This window comes from Giraffa tippelskirchi, chromosome 11 (assembly GCF_054371585.1).
Source record: "Giraffa tippelskirchi isolate mGirTip1 chromosome 11, T2T-mGirTip1v1.2.pri, whole genome shotgun sequence".
NCBI lineage: Eukaryota > Metazoa > Chordata > Mammalia > Artiodactyla > Giraffidae > Giraffa > Giraffa tippelskirchi.
Genome location: NC_137285.1, coordinates 121,018,042 through 121,033,897, shown reverse-complemented (window position 1 = coordinate 121,033,897; position 15,856 = coordinate 121,018,042). Strand labels below are relative to the sequence as shown.

At 41.1% G+C, this 15,856-nt stretch overlaps 1 protein-coding gene across 1 annotated transcript; it reads left to right on the top strand.

Annotated features, from left to right (window-relative positions):
• The first annotated feature begins 8,337 nt into the window (after nt 1-8,337).
• Nucleotides 8,338-9,348, top strand: OR52B6 (olfactory receptor family 52 subfamily B member 6). The gene has a single exon (XM_081541317.1). It carries the CDS (start codon nt 8,338-8,340, stop codon nt 9,346-9,348), a length of 1,011 nt encoding a protein of 336 aa, XP_081397443.1.
• The last annotated feature ends 6,508 nt before the right edge of the window (nt 9,349-15,856 follow it).

Below are 15,856 nucleotides of genomic sequence, written 5' to 3'. Positions count from 1 at the left end.
GGTCTTTTCCAATGAGTCAACTCTTCACATGAGGTGGCCAAATTATTGGAGTTTCAGCTTCAACATCAGACCTTCCAATGAATACCCAGGACTGATCTCCTTTAGGATGGACTGGTTGGATCTCCTTGCAGTCCAAGGGACTCTCAAGAGTCTTCTCCAACACCACAGTTCAAAAGCATCAATTCTGCAGCGCTCAGCTTTCTTCACCGTCCAACTCTCACATCCATACATGACCACTGGAAAAACCATAGCCTTGACTAGACAGACTTTTGTTGGCAAAGTAATGTCTCCGCTTTTAAATATGCTAGCTAGGTTGGCCATAACCTTCCTTCCAAGGAGTAAGCGTCTTTTAATTTCATGGCTGCAATCACCATCAGCAGTGATTTTGGAGCCACAAAAAATAAAGTCTGACACTGTTTCCACTGTTTCCCCATCTATTTCCCACGAAGTGATGGGACGAGATGCCATGATCTTAGTTTTCTGAACGTTGAGCTTTAAGCCAACTTTTTCACTCTCCTCTTTCACTTTCATCAAGAGGCTCTTGAGTTCTTCTTCGCTTTCTGCCATAAGGGTGGTGTCATCTGCATATCTGAGGTTATTGATATTTCTCCCAGCAATCTTGATTCCAGCTTGTGTTTCTTCCAGCCCAGCGTTTCTCATGATGTACTCTGCATCTAAGTTAAATAAGCAGGGTGACAATATACAGCCTTGACGTACTCCTTTCCCTATTTGGAACCAGTCTGTTCCATATCCAGTTCTAACTGTTGCTTCCTGACCCGCATACAGGTTTCTCAAGAGACAGGTCAGATGGTCTGGTATGCCCATCTCTTTCAGAATTTTCCACAGTTTATTGTGATCCACACAGTCAAAGGCTTTGGCATAGTCAATAAAGCAGAAATCGATGTTTTTCTGGAACTCTCTTGCTTTTCCGATGATCCAGCGGATATTGGCAATTTGATCTCTGGTTCCTCTGCCTTTTCTAAAACCAGCTTGAACATCTGGAAGTTCACGGTTCACGTATTGCTGAAGCCTGGCTTGGAGAATTTTGAGCATCACTTTACTAGCATGTGAGATGAGTGCAATTGTGCAGTAGTTTGAGCATTCTTTGGCATTGCCTTTCTTTGGAACGAAAACTGGATTGGAACGAAAACTGACCTTTTCCAGTCCTGTGGCTACTGCTGAGTTTTCCAAATTTGCTGACATATCGAGTGCAGCACTTTCACAGCATCATCTTTCAGGATTTGAAATAGCTCAACTGGAATTCCATCCCCTCCACTAGCTTTGTTCATAGTGATGCTTCTTAAGGCCCACTTGACTTCACGTTCCAGGATGTCTGGCTCTAGGTGAGTGATCACACCATTGTGGTTATCTGGGTCGTGAAGATCTTTTTTGTACAGTTCTTCTGTGTATTCTTGCCACCTCTTCTTAATATCTTCTGCTTCTGTTAGGTCCATACCATTTCTGTCCTTTATCGAGCCTATCTTTGCATGAAATGTTCCTTTGGTATCTCTAATTTTCTTGAAGAGATCTCTAGTCTTTCCCAATCTGTTGTTTTCCTCTATTTCTTTGCACTGATCGCTGAGGAAGGCTTTCTTATCTCTCCTTGCTATTCTTTGGAACTCTGCATTGAGATGGGAATATCTTTCCTTTTCTCCTTTGCTTTTCACTTCTCTTCTCTTCTCAGCTATCTGTAAGGCCTCCTCAGACAGCCATTTTGCTTTTTTTGCATTTCTTTTCCATGGGGATGGTCTTGATCCCTGTCTCCTGTACAATGTCACAAACCTCTGTCCATAGTTCATCAGGCACTCTATCAGATCTAGTCCCTTAAATCTATTTGTCACTTCTACTGTATACTCATAAGGGATTTGATCTAGGTCATACCTGAATGGACTAGTGGTTTTCCCTACTTTCTTCAATTTAAGTCTGAATTTGGTAATAAGCAGTTCATGATCTGAGCCACATATTTACCTTAATTAATACTAATGCATCAATATTGGCTCAATGATTATAACAAATGTGTCATACTAACGTAAGATGTTAATAATATCTTATTGTTAATTACAAGACTCTTTGTTCTCCAAAATGTCCAGAATAGGTAAACCTATCAAAAACAAATTAGTGTTTCCAGGAACTGACAGGAATAAGGTCTGAGCTGTGACTACTCTCAAGCATGTCAATTATTTGCAGGGTATAGGAAATGTTCTGGGAATAGGGGCCATGATTCAACAAACCTAGTGAATATACTAAAAGCCCCTGAATTGTATATTTTAAAAAGGTGAATTTTATCTCAATTAACAAATAAAATTAAGTAAATCTTGGCTCCAAAAAAGGAGTCATTCTAAATTTGGAAGATCTTAAGACAGATTAATATTATTTCCTACCTCCTGAATGCTAGTTTCTGCTATCTCTGCTTTATTTCTAGTATTCTAATTCCACTCTTACCCTTCTATCCAAATTCACCTAAGTACTATTTCATTTGGAAAGTCTTTTCACCTTCATCATCTCAAGCACCACCCACAATAACCTCATACACATGCCCCCCACACACAAATGTACGCACACACTCATCCTTTACAGTTCGAACTGCAATTTGACACTCTGTGAAGCCTCTCTTAGAAATACCAAGCAGAATTATTCTTTTAGCCTCTGGACTCCCACAGTATGGCACACCCACTGTTTTATTGTAACTACTGATAGCTTCTCATGGTAAGAGGACACAATTCCTTCCTCTCCTGAGTTAAAATGCTAACTCAAAGAAAGGGTCAAGCCTTGTCAGATTTAAAAAAACACACACACAATATACATTTAACAAAATTTTTAATTTTGGCCACATTCTAGTTCCCTGACCAGGGATCAAACCCACCTGGCCCCCTGAAGTGGAAGCACTGCATCCTAACCACAGGAATGCCAGGTAATTCCCCTTTGTCAGATTTTTGAATGAGCAAGAAAAAGGCAACAATCACTACATACCCTTTCTTTTAGGATGAATATGCTAGATTTTTAGAGACAGTGAAGGAGTGAAGAGAAAGCACTAAGGTGAGGTACAAACAAGGATTTGAAAACAGAAAGGTGATGAATAAAAGAAGCCTAAGAGGAAATGCTTTAGGAAGGACAATGGAAAGAGAGAGAGAAGGGGTAGGATTAAAGTGCGAAAGAGATCTAGTATTGGAATGGGTAATACAAAAACAAGTTCAATGAAACATTCAGGGTAAGAGCCTCCGAGTTGGTGCTGACCACCACCTCTTAGATGCCCAGATCATCTGTCAATGGCTCTCTTCCATCTGGCTCTAGGCCATATTCCTATGTGCCTTAGATCCTCATGTTGAGCAGAGGCATATTGGTCCAAATGGTATCAGTATAAAGTTGGAGCTGAGGAAAGGAATGACACAAAGGGAGGAGAATCTGTGCTCCCAAAGGAGACAAGGGAATAAACACCATATGAGGCAAAGTGTGAGCTTCAATTCTATATATTAAAGAAGCTTAAGTTGTATATGAAATACTGAAGCAACTGTGAGTCTGAGAAGGTGCCATTGAGAAAGTAAGTTTGAATTAGATATTTCAGGATGGAGAGAAGGCTATTAATATGAAGGCATGGATGCAGAAGAGGACCCAGGTAAGTGGAAATTTCTGTGGCTGTGTTCAAGGAGGAGTAGAGGACTGATGGGGAAAAAAAGATGTCTAGAGTAGCTGGAGTGAATTGTGTTTTCCTGGGAAGTCAGAAGAGAGAAAGGCAGTTTGGAAGGTCACTTTCTAGGTAAGGATAGAGAGGTAGATGACTAAGTGATCCTTGGTTCCCGAGGATGATGCAAGAATCATAAATGATAGAGAGGTTCTATCCTCAGACATTAAGGAAAAACAAAAATTTATTTTGCTGCATTTGGGGGACCACTTAAAAAGGACAAATTTCCTGGAAAGAGCAGTCAGATAAAGGATTCAAAAACAGGTGGGGAAAAATTCATTGATATATAAGGGATACTTTTTCTTGTAATTTTGCCAAAGACGACAGAAGCAGGAATCAGTGGGCAAGGAAATGGAAATCAGCTCTTTTAAAAGTGAAAGTTCTGAAAACAGAGGTTGCTAGAGAGACAACTTTAAGCAGAGTGCTTGGAGTTGATCTGGTTTGCTTGGTTGCTTGGTTTGGGGATGTGGCAACAGCAGTGAGTACCTGAATTAGAAGGAAACAGAAATCACATAAATGAATGATAGATAATGTGAACAGAGTCTGCCTGTTAGAAGGGGAACTGAAATGAGAGAAGAAAATTTTGTGCAGGTGCTGATGTGACTGACAAAGGTGGGTGCATGTAGTAGAGGATGAGCATGTGGAATGATGCTGTAGAAAGAATGAGCACAGTGAGTAATGCACATTACAGACAAGGGAAGAATGTGAGCACAGAAGATCTATGATGATAAATCCGTGATTTTTACAATATTTGCTTGTGTCCTTCATGGTGTGAACTTCCGTGGCTGAGTGGGTGGAAACTTACATATTCTCTTGTTTTCCTTTAACATTCGCTACATGTCAACTCTATCTCAGACATCAGTGAATAAGATACAGCCCTGATCCTTAGGGAGCTGATAATATACTGAGGCTCAAATGTTTCAGTGTGATAAATCCTAGAGAGAAGAATACATAACTACAGGGGAATACAGGAGTACAGAGGAAGTACATAACCCAGTCTTGGGAAATGAGAAAAGTCTTCTTGAATGAGATATTTAAACTGGCTAGATTAAAAGGGAGGATGGAGATAGAGGGAGTGGAATTATAAAAGACCACCAAGAAAGAAGAGGCACTTCAGAGACATGCATCTTGACCAGTATCAGTGGAGAAAGCATAGACCATGATTCTGTTAGGCAATGGGAAATTATTATCAGTGATGAAGTAAGCAGAGTACTCAAAATTAACTTTAGGAAATATAATTTATTTATGGAGACAGGTTTAGAGACTAGAAGGACTAAAGGCTAGGATACCAGATGGGAGGTCTTCGAATAATTAGATCTGGAGCCTGGAAAGCAATATAAATGGCAGCTATACATTTGGGATGTCTTACCACAAGCAGAGTAAATAAACCTAAGGCAGGTGACAAAATTGGCCAGGTAGATTGAAGAGTAAGGGGAGCATAGAGACATCCATTGAAAGTACCAACACCAATCCCTTCTTCAAGGACAGAAGAGCCCTTCATGAGGACTAGAAAGAAAGGTCAGGGGCAAGAGAAGAACCAGTGGAGGGTAAAGACATCAAAGCCAAAAGAAGCATCTAATGAAAAGCGTGATTTTGAAGAAAAGGAGACAAAACAGAAAGTAGTGAGACAGGCTAAGTGAATAAGAAATTTTACTGTAGCTGTTAAGTTTCTTGTTTGCTTTGAAGACTAACAACATATGAATGTTCATAAATAATAATGATTCAGGAAATTAGGAGTAACTACTGATAAATAAGAGAAGGGATAACTGATGTAACAAAGTCCCTGAGAAGGTAGGAAAGAAGGTTGATTCAGAGATTAGATGGGGAAATTATTCTTGAAAATACACATACATACTTTACATATATATATATATATATACACATACATACATACACACATGTATATGGGTCTCCCAGGTGGCACTAGTGGTAAAGAACCTGCCTGCTTGCCTGCCAGTGCTGGAAATATAAGAGACTCAGGTTCGATCCTTGGGTCAATAAGATCCCTTGGAGGAGGGCATGGCAACCCACTCCAGTATTCTTGCCTGGAGAATCCCATGCACAGAGGAGCCTGACGGGTTACAGTCCATAGAGTCACAAAGAGTTGGACATGATTGAAGTGACTTAGCATGCATGCAAGTATACATATGCATACACACGCACTAAGTCACTTCAGTCATGTCTGACTCTTTGTGACCACATGGACTGTAACATGCCAGGTTCCTCTGTCCATAGAATTCTCCAAGCAAGAATGCTGGACTGGGCAGCCATTTCCTCCTCCAGGGGATTTTCCCTACCCAGGAATCAAACCTGGGTCTCTTGCCTTGAAGGCAGATTCTTTACCATCTGAACCACCAGGGAAGCCCCACATATGCATATATTTATGGGGGTTTTGTGGGTTTTCTGGTGTGTGTGTATGTGTATCCAGCTTGTTTCAAAAATTACTTGAGATAAGGCACAAAATTAAAATGGCAACTGTGTGAGGTAATGAATGGGTATGTTAACTAACTTGGTTGTAGCAATCATTTCATATTGTATACACATGTTATCATGTTGTATACTTTAAATATACACCATTTTTATTTGTTGATTATACCTCAATAAAGCTGGAAAATTAAATTTAAAGCTATATATTTATTTTGAGAAAATTGATGTTTTAACAATCAATTGGGTTTTCCATTCTGTGTACATGGTACACTTCTCAGTCATGTCTGACTCTTTGCGACCCCATGGGCTGCAGTCTGCTGGGCTCCACTGTCCATGGGGATTCTCCAGGAAAGAACACTGGAGTGGGTTGCCATGCCCTCCTCCAGGAGATCTTCCCAACCCAGGGATTGAACCCAGGTCTCCCGCATTGCAGGCAGATTCTTTACTGTCTGAGCCACCAGGAAAGCCCAAGAATATTGGAGTGTATAGCCTATCCCTTTGCCAGGGGATCATCCTAACCCAGGAATCGAACCAGGGTCTCCTGCATTACAGGCAGATTCTTTACCAGCTGAGCTACCAGGGAAACTCTATACCTCTCCATTTATTTACATTAAAAAAAAATTCTTCTAGCAATATTTTGCAATTCTTAGTGCAGAGGCTTTGAAAATTTGAGTTAAATATAAAAAGAAAATTTTCAATTTAGTCTTATAGCTGTTTGCTGCTAGTATAAAAATATAATTGATTTATATTGTCTTTGTACTCTCTAAATAAATACATAAACAAATACATAGATAAAGGAGCTTTCTCGTGCCTAGGTAAAGTAAAATATAGCTCTAAGAGAGGAGACATTGAAATGCAAAAGAGACATCATCACTGCTTCCTCTGAGAGTGGAGGAAAGGAGACACGGACGCTTACAGAGATAAGACAAATTTACAGGAGTGGATAGTAAGATGAGTTGGCTCCTGACAGTCTTTTAAGTTTCAGTTAGGTAGGAGGGATATTCAGCTGATAGGGAGGAATTTGGGCAGCAGTTAAAAGTTTTATAGTCTTGAGAATAATTTAATAGGACTGAGGGAGGCAAGTGGTCTAACATGTTAAAGACCACTGATATGATTGTGTCATTTTCTTCACATCCTGACTAGTTAAAGCTTTGGTTTTTCCAGTAGTCATGTATGGATGTGAGAGTTAGACTATAAAGAAAGCTGAGCACCAAAGAATTGATGCTTTTGAACTGTGTTGCTGGAGAAGGCTCTTGAGAGTCCCTTGGACAGCAAGGAGATCCAAACAGTCCATCCTAAAAGAAATCTGTCCTGAATGTTCATTGCAAGGACTGATGCTAAAGCTGAAACTCCAATACTTTGGCCACCTGATGTGAAGAGCTGACTCATTTGAAAAGACTCTGATGCTGGGAATGATTAAAGGTGGGAGGAGAAGGGGACAACAGAGGATGAGATGGTTGGATGGCATCACCGACTCAATGAGTTTGAGTAAGCTCCGGGAGCTGATGATGGACAGGGACGCCTGGCATACTGCAGTCTATGGGGTCGACTCTTAAGTCGGACACGACTGAGTGACTAAACTGACTATGTGAGTTGAGGGAAACACAGTTAGATTTAGTTGAAGTTTGAGTATTTTCACAGAGAATGCATCAGAAACTGACTGGGACGGAGAAGTCATCAGTCCTGTGAGATAGACATCTAGACTAGAGAGAGAAGAAAGTAAAGACATTCTTACAACATCGGTTCACAAACGTTAGCTGTAATCAGAATCACCTTGTGATCTTGCTAAAATAGAGACCACTGCTCCAGTTTCTGATTCATTAGGTGTGTGGTATGGTCCAAGAACCTGCAAGTTCCCTGGTGATGCCGACGATGCTGGCCTGGGGATGGCACTTTGAGAAGTATTGCTCCACAGCTCCACACCTTCCTCCATATTCTAGGTATTAGCACCACACTGCAGAGCCACAATGTTTTCAAACTCTGAAGATGCCTGAAAGTCTTATAGCTGAATGGAGTAGAGGGTCTGAAATGATACTGAGACTGTCTGTGGACAGGATCTAGAGCTGTGTACTTTGCACTGACATTGGGTGAGATTTTCTATAGAGAATATGCATGTGCGCAGAACCCATCATGGGTGTAGGATCTGTGAGTGTGTGCAGACCTTGTGGCTGATTGCAAACCTTCATATGCACTCTGCTAATAAATACAAAGTCTGAAGCTATTTTTCCCCTATGGCACAGGTGAGATCTCTGCAGAAAATTATGGCCTTTTTGTCTTCTAACAACACAGCCGCTGTGAACAACTCTGATACTCGCCTGGCAGGCTGCTTCCTTCTTGGCATCCCTGGGCTGGAGCACCTACACATCTGGCTCTCCATCCCCTTCTGCACCATGTACGTAGCTGCTCTGGCAGGCAACGGCATTTTAATTTGTGTCATCCTCTCCCAGCCAAGCCTGCATGAGCCCATGTACATATTCCTGTCCATGTTGGCCAGTACTGATGTCTTACTCTCCACATCCACCATGCCCAAAGCCCTGGCCAACTTCTGGCTAAGTTCTACCCACATTTCCTTTGATGGCTGCCTAACCCAGATGTTCTTCATCCACTTCCTTTTTGTCGCTGAGTCTGCAGTCCTCCTGGCCATGGCCTTTGACCGCTATGTGGCCATCTGCTCCCCTTTGAGATATGCCACAATCCTCACCAGCACAGCCATTGGGAAGGTTGTGGCTGCCACACTGGCCCGCAGCTTCGTCATCATGTTTCCATCTATCTTTCTCCTCAAGCGCCTGCACTACTGCCGGGTCAATATCATTACACACACATTTTGTGAGCACATGGGCATTGCCCGTCTGTCCTGTTCTGATATCTCCATCAACGTCTGGTATGGGTTGGCAGCTGCTCTACTCTCCACTGGCCTGGACATTATCCTTATTGCTGTTTCCTACATTCACATCCTCCGAGCTGTCTTCCACCTCTCTTCTCAAGATGCCCGATCCAAAGCTCTGAGCACTTGTGGTTCCCACATCTGTGTCATCCTACTCTTCTACATCCCTGCCCTCTTTTCTGTCTTTGCCTATAGGTTTGGTGGGAGACACATCCCACGCTATGTCCATATCCTCCTGGCCAATCTCTATGTGGTCATTCCACCTATGCTCAATCCCATTATTTATGGAGTGAGGACCAAGCAGATTTTGGAAGGGGCTAAACAGATGTTTTCAAATCTTGTCAAAGAATCTAAATAAATGCTCCCAACTTGACCTCAACTTAATTCCTTTCTATACATATTAATGTATATTAATATTAATATATTAATGCAGAGAAGGCAATGGCACCCCACTCCAGTACTCTTGCCTGGAAAATCCCATGGATGGAGGAGCCTGGTAGGCTGCAGTCCATGGGGTCGCTAAGAGTCGGACACGACTGAGCGACTTCACTTTCACTTTTCCCTTTCATGCACTGGAGAAGGAAATGGCAACCCACTCCAGTATTCTTGCCTGGAGAATCCTAGGGACGGCAGAGCCTGGTGAGCTGCCATCTATGGGGTCGCACAGAGTCGGACACGACTGAAGCGACTTAGCATACATATTAATTATTCTATATTCATCCTCTCCTCATCTCTACATCTTCCATTTATCCCTGTGTTATTATCATCCATATTCCAATTATGTAAATACATGTTCTACTCAAATCCACATTTGACTAATTTCTTAGAAATCTATAGTAATATCCAACCCCCTTTCTTTCATCTATTATTCAAATAACTCGTGATTCCCCTCTATCTCAAGGAAAATCTAATTAGGGGAAATGCTCTAACTTACCTGGAATCTGTCATATAAATAGGACTTTTCTCTTTATCTACTTTCATTTTCTCCTTGATGTGGTAATTAATCATACATATAATTTTTTCATTTAGATTTTCCAGTTCAACTCTTCCTCACAATGGGAACCCCTGAGAACTGTCATGCTTATAAACTCACAGTCCCTTCAGATATTTATTTTTATTATCAGCTATACATGTCTATACGGAGAAGGCAATGGCACCCCACTCCAGTACTCTTGCCTGGAAAATCCCATGGATGGAGGAGCCTGGTAGGCTACAGTCCATGGGGTCGCTAAGAGTCGGACACGACTGAGCGACTTCACTTTCACTTTTCCCTTTCATGCACTGGAGAAGGAAATGGCAACCCACTCCAGTATTCTTGCCTGGAGAATCCCAGGGACGGGGGAGCCTGGTGGGCTGCCGTCTATGGGGTCGCACAGAGTCGGACACGACTGAAGCGACTTAGCAGCAGCAGCAGCATACATGTCTATAATTACTCATGTTTAAATACCCAAGTTCAGAGTTGCTAACACAGCATCATAGTAGGTGAAGTAAAAACATCCATTTATCACCAGCTAAATGTGGCTCAGCTGGTAAAGAATCTGCCTGCAATGTGGGAGACCTGGGTTTGATCCCTGGGTTGGGAAGATGCCCTGGAGAAGGGAAAGGTACCCAATCCAGTATTTTGGCCTAGAGAATTCAGTCCATAGGGTCACAAAGAGTCAGACACGACTGAACTACTTTCACTTCACTTCACTTCAAATATGAAAATACCATTTCAAAAACTTTTATCAAATAAGCCTGGGCCACTTTTACCTGTTCCAGACAGAGCTTTCCTCAAAATGTAGATAATTGTATAGGAACAGAGTAGTCTTTTCCATCTGAATATGTTTTGTATTTGAAAATTATACTCATGATTAAAATAAGTCAAATACTTACTCTTACATGATAGACAGAGACTTACATATTCTTTAATAACTCATTATATGTCTTGTGCTCAGTGGTGTCCTACTCTTTGCAACCCCATGTACTGTAGCCTGCCAGCTTCCTCTGTCCATGGGATTTTCCTGGCAAGAACACTGGAGTGGGTTGCCATTTCCTCTTCCAGGGGATCTTCCTGACCCAAGCATCAAATTTGCATCTTTTGTGTCTCCTGCTTTGGCGGGCAGATTCTTTACTCTTTTCATCTGAATCACTATTTTGTTGGGTCCTGAGAATATTTCTTGTTTATTAGAGTTTTTCTTTTTAATGTTGGTGACTTTATACCCTGTCTAGAATGCTTTCCTTGAGGAAAGAGGTTATTTTGAAAGGTGCTATCACTGTTGCTCCAAACATGAGCACCTATACACAGCAATTATGTAATATGTGTGTATGTGCATAAAATTTGCATTTTAAAGATTTTTTAACATCACACTTATGCTCAACATTTATTCTTCTTTGAGTGAGCTCTTCTCAGCCCTGGGATTCAATGTCAAGTAGAAGAAAGGACTGTGCTAGGTGCCAAGATAGTGAGTTAAAGCCAGGATCTACTACTTACTCAATGAATTCTAGATGTTGCATAGTCCCAGTGAACTTCATTTTCTACTCATATGTAAAGAAGATGAAGATGATATAAACAGTTCAGTTCAATTGCTCAGTCATGTCTGACTCTTTGCGACCCCATTGCCTGCAGCATGCCAGGCTTCCCTGTCCATCACCAAATCCCAGAGCTTGCTCAAACTCATGTCCATCGAGTTGGTAATGCCATCCAACCATTTCATCCTCTGTCATCCCCTTCTCCTCCTTCCTTCAATCTTTCCCAGCATCAGGGTCTTTTCTAAGGAGTCAGCTCTTCACATCAGGTGGCCAAAGTATTGAAGTTTCAGCTTCAGCATCAATCCTTTCAATGAATTTTCAGGACTGATTTCCTTTAGGATGGACTGGTTTGATCTCCTTGCAGTCCAAGGGACTCTCAAGAGTCTTCTCCAAAACCACAGTCCAAAAGCATCAATTCTTCCATGCTCAGCTTTCTTTATGGTCCAAATCTCACATCCATACATGACTACTAAAAAATATATTTATTATAGTAAGCATTCAATGAATGCTCAGTTCATTTTTTCTCATTTTCCTTTCCACAACACTTTCTGCATCCTGAAGACAATATAATGAGAATTATAGAAAGAAATTATTAGCATTTATCATGTTTAGGAGAAAACAGGAGAAGTTTTGGGTTCTGGATGTTAGAATTCTGAATCTTCTGCGTATTATTTTTGTGACTTTGGGTGAGTTACTTCACCTCTCTATATCTCAACTTTCTCATATTTAAAAGGAAAATACTAATAGTACTTTTCTCCTAATGATTTGATGAGAAATATATATTATATAGTATGTATATGAGATATACATATATGTATATATTCACATATATATGATTTAATAGTACTTTGCATAAAATAAATGCTTTACAAAATAGCTTTACTTGTATTGTTGCTTTAATTAATAGCTCGTCCAACTCAATAGCTCATTATCTCATAATTAATATAAGGTTGTCTTGATTATATATATTATATGTTTCATGAAATAAACTCCAATTTCGTTCTTCTAATGAGAAAAAAGGAGAAAACAAGAATCAAAAAAATTTAGTTTACTGTTTTAACCTAATGTTTACAATAATTGATTTCAAACAAATATAATTTTGAAATATCAATATTAAATACATTTAAAAATCTCTGAGGGCTTCCCTGGTGCTTCACTGGGTAACAATCTGCTTTGCAGTGCCACAGGCTCTGGTTCAATCCCTGGTCCGGGAAGATCCAGACATGCTGTAGGCAACTAAGCCCGTGTGCCACAACTACTGAAGCCCACCTGCTCTAGAGCCCGTGCTCCACAGCAAAAGCATGTGTGTTCAGTTGTGTCTGACTCTTTGTGACCCCATGAACTGTAGCCCATCAGGCTCCTCTGTCCATGGGATTATCCCAGCAAGAGTGCTGGAGCGGGTTGCCATTTCCTCCTCCAGGGGATCTTCTCTACCCTGGGACTGAACCCATGTCTTCTGTGGCTCCTGCATTAGCAGGCGGATTCTTTACCACTGAACCACCAGGGAAGCTTAACTTATTATTTAATACACCTCAATTATGCTTCAGTTCAATTCTCCTAATTATTTTTAATTGGTGAGTACCCATGTTTTTGTTTTAAATTGTGATGGAAAAGTAAAGATCACTGAGGCTGAGACCTCAATATCACTATCTATTGGCCTCTTGTATTATTGAAGCCTGCTAATCTTTAACGGCTTCCCACATATACTAAAAACCACTAAATTGCACACTGTAAAGTGGTGAATCTTATGTTTTGTGAATCTCAACTTAATAAAAAAGTAAAATAACATGGTCAATATCATACAAATAATAAATGATGAGTGTATAGCTTAATGGGGCTTCCCGGGTAGTGCTAGTGGTAAAGAACTTGCCTGTCAATACAGGAGACATAAGAAATATGGGTTTGATCCCCGGGTGGGGAAGATCCCCTGGAGGGTGGCATGGCAACCCACTCCAGTATTCTTTCCTAGAGAATCCCATGGACAGAGGAGCCTGGCAGGCTACAGTCCACAGGATGGCAAAGAGTCAGACATGACTGAAGCAACTTAGCACGGACGCATGCACTGTTCTTTAAAATCCTGATACAGTTCTTTCTTGCTTAGAACACACATTTCTTCCTCTTCGCACTTTCTGACTGGTGGTGCAGCATTCGAGACTTGGAATGACTGAATGTATTTGAATCGATTTTATAGGAGGTTTTTCTGGCTCCTCCTGCCACTTCCCCAGCCCCAGAAGCTTTTCTTCCTTTCTGTTCTCTTCTGCACATGCAGGTAGGTATAGGCGAGTGAAGCCAGGTGGCTTTCATCCTCCGTTCAAAGGGTTTTGCCTCCCCCACCAGACTTCAGTAGTTGGCTGATGTTGGATAGAGATGTGTAGAGAATTTTGCAGGTTTAAAATGTAACCCAAGTTTGTGGAGAAAGCATAGAAAAGCTGATCTCTGGCCATGAAGTGGTTGTGCAAAGGCCATTGTCCACCAGACCCTGGCCCAGGAAGCTAAATGGGATGGGAGCGGCAGCTTCTTGGATTAAGGCATTCATTCCTTGAAAAAAGGAATTCAGTCAAGAGATAAGAGGAGACTGAGAGGCCAGCAGCTCGCATTTCTTTCTCTTTCTGCTGCAAGAGTCCAGTTTCTTTTCTTTTTTTTAAATTTAAATTAGCACTTTATTGAAATATAATTTGTATACCATATACTACCGAAAAAGAGATACCTTTTTCCCTACTGTCTCTTAGGTCTGACTCAGGAGATAACTGATACACTATATTAGCACACCATTGTATCAGATATCAATCTGTCTTGGTTTTACTTCTTGAAGACTCTGGATATAATAAGTGCAGAACATCTTGTTGAAGAGCAGTACAATTCTCAGTATTCTAGAGTTCAATTTGTCTCAAGTCTTTCCTATAGTTCAAAGGAACATAGTCTTTGCCTCCTCAACTAAAGCCAAAGCGTCATAGAGGACAAATCACCCTGTCATTCTGGTAAGTAGAGGAAGAGTTAAAAGAAGTCAGAGAAGGACAATCTCACTAGCCTGGCAACAACTCCACAGGAGAGGCTTTTATAGTGAGTGACTAAGTGTGGAAAAACTCTAGAAATTCCATGATCTAGGATATGGATCTTATATGGCCTGAGGGCAAGACTTGAGTTCTTTCGACAGTGATGGAAAGCTTGGGTCATAATACTACAACTCCCAGAATGGTTCCCTCAGAATAGGGCTTCTCTCAAAGCTCAGTCGGTAAAGAATCTGCCTGCAGTGCAGGGCACCTGCGTTTGATTCCTGCGTCGTGAAGATCCCCTGGAGAAGGAAATGGCAACCCATTTCAGTATTCTTGCCTGGACAGTCACATGGACAGAGGAGCCTAGCAGGCTACAGGCCATGGGATCACAAGAGTCTGACACGACTTAGCTACTAAACCACCACCACAGAGTGGTTCAGAATTTGAAAAGACATGTGAGTCAAAGCACCCCAATGATGAAATCAACAGGCAGAATTTAATGGCTCAGACTGCAGTTCCTGTAGCCCAATAACCACATTTTCAATAATAAAAGTAATGTGAGGACACAGAAAAAGAATCACCAATTCTGAGACTCTTCTTACTCCACATTCCCCACTGACTTTGAGAACATGCCAAACTTGCTTACCATAGATATTTGCTCACTCCTGCTGATCATGAATCCTTAATACTCAGCTCAGTGACCTGTATCTGCTAACTGCTCATTAATGCATCTTCACTACCCTATGATTTCTACAAGGGCTCTCTGTGAACTGTGATATAGTTCACAAGACAAAGTGGCTGACACTTCCCACCCCAACCCCATCCATATATTCCTTTCTGGGACACTTTTCCGTCCTGTGGGAGAAAAGAAAAACAGGTTCAGTCCAGAAATCACAGAACACTGCCCCCTTTCAGAAAGGTTTAGTATTGCAGTCATAAAGGCAAGATCAGGGTCCAGGCAGATTATTCTAGTGAACTAACAGAGGGTCATGAGAAGATAAAAAAATAATAACTCCAGGTTGCAGAGCCTGACAGGCTTGTAGGAGACAAAGAGGAGTCTATATTATTTTCTTTCTGTGATCTGATCCCTGAAAAGGAAGTCATGTACTTCCTTCTACAAGCTAATTCTGAATAATTATTAGTACATTATTCTACACTGTAGGTATACACATATGAATACAGAAACGATCCCTGGCCTTGAAGAGTTCAATGTGTTCTTCTTCAGCCTTTTGTTTCCTATCATTCCATACATAACTCCTTAGGGATATAATTGCATTCTGTGGCTTGAGCACTTGTGCAGTGTGTTGATTCACAAATCTATAGTAAAATCTAGTGGCTACACTTTACTTGGAACTCAGTTTT

What these genes read in the sequence shown, in the direction of transcription:
- OR52B6 (XM_081541317.1), top strand. Translation starts at nt 8,338, where the DNA reads ATGGCACAGGTGAGATCTCTGCAGAAAATTATGGCCTTTTTGTCTTCT.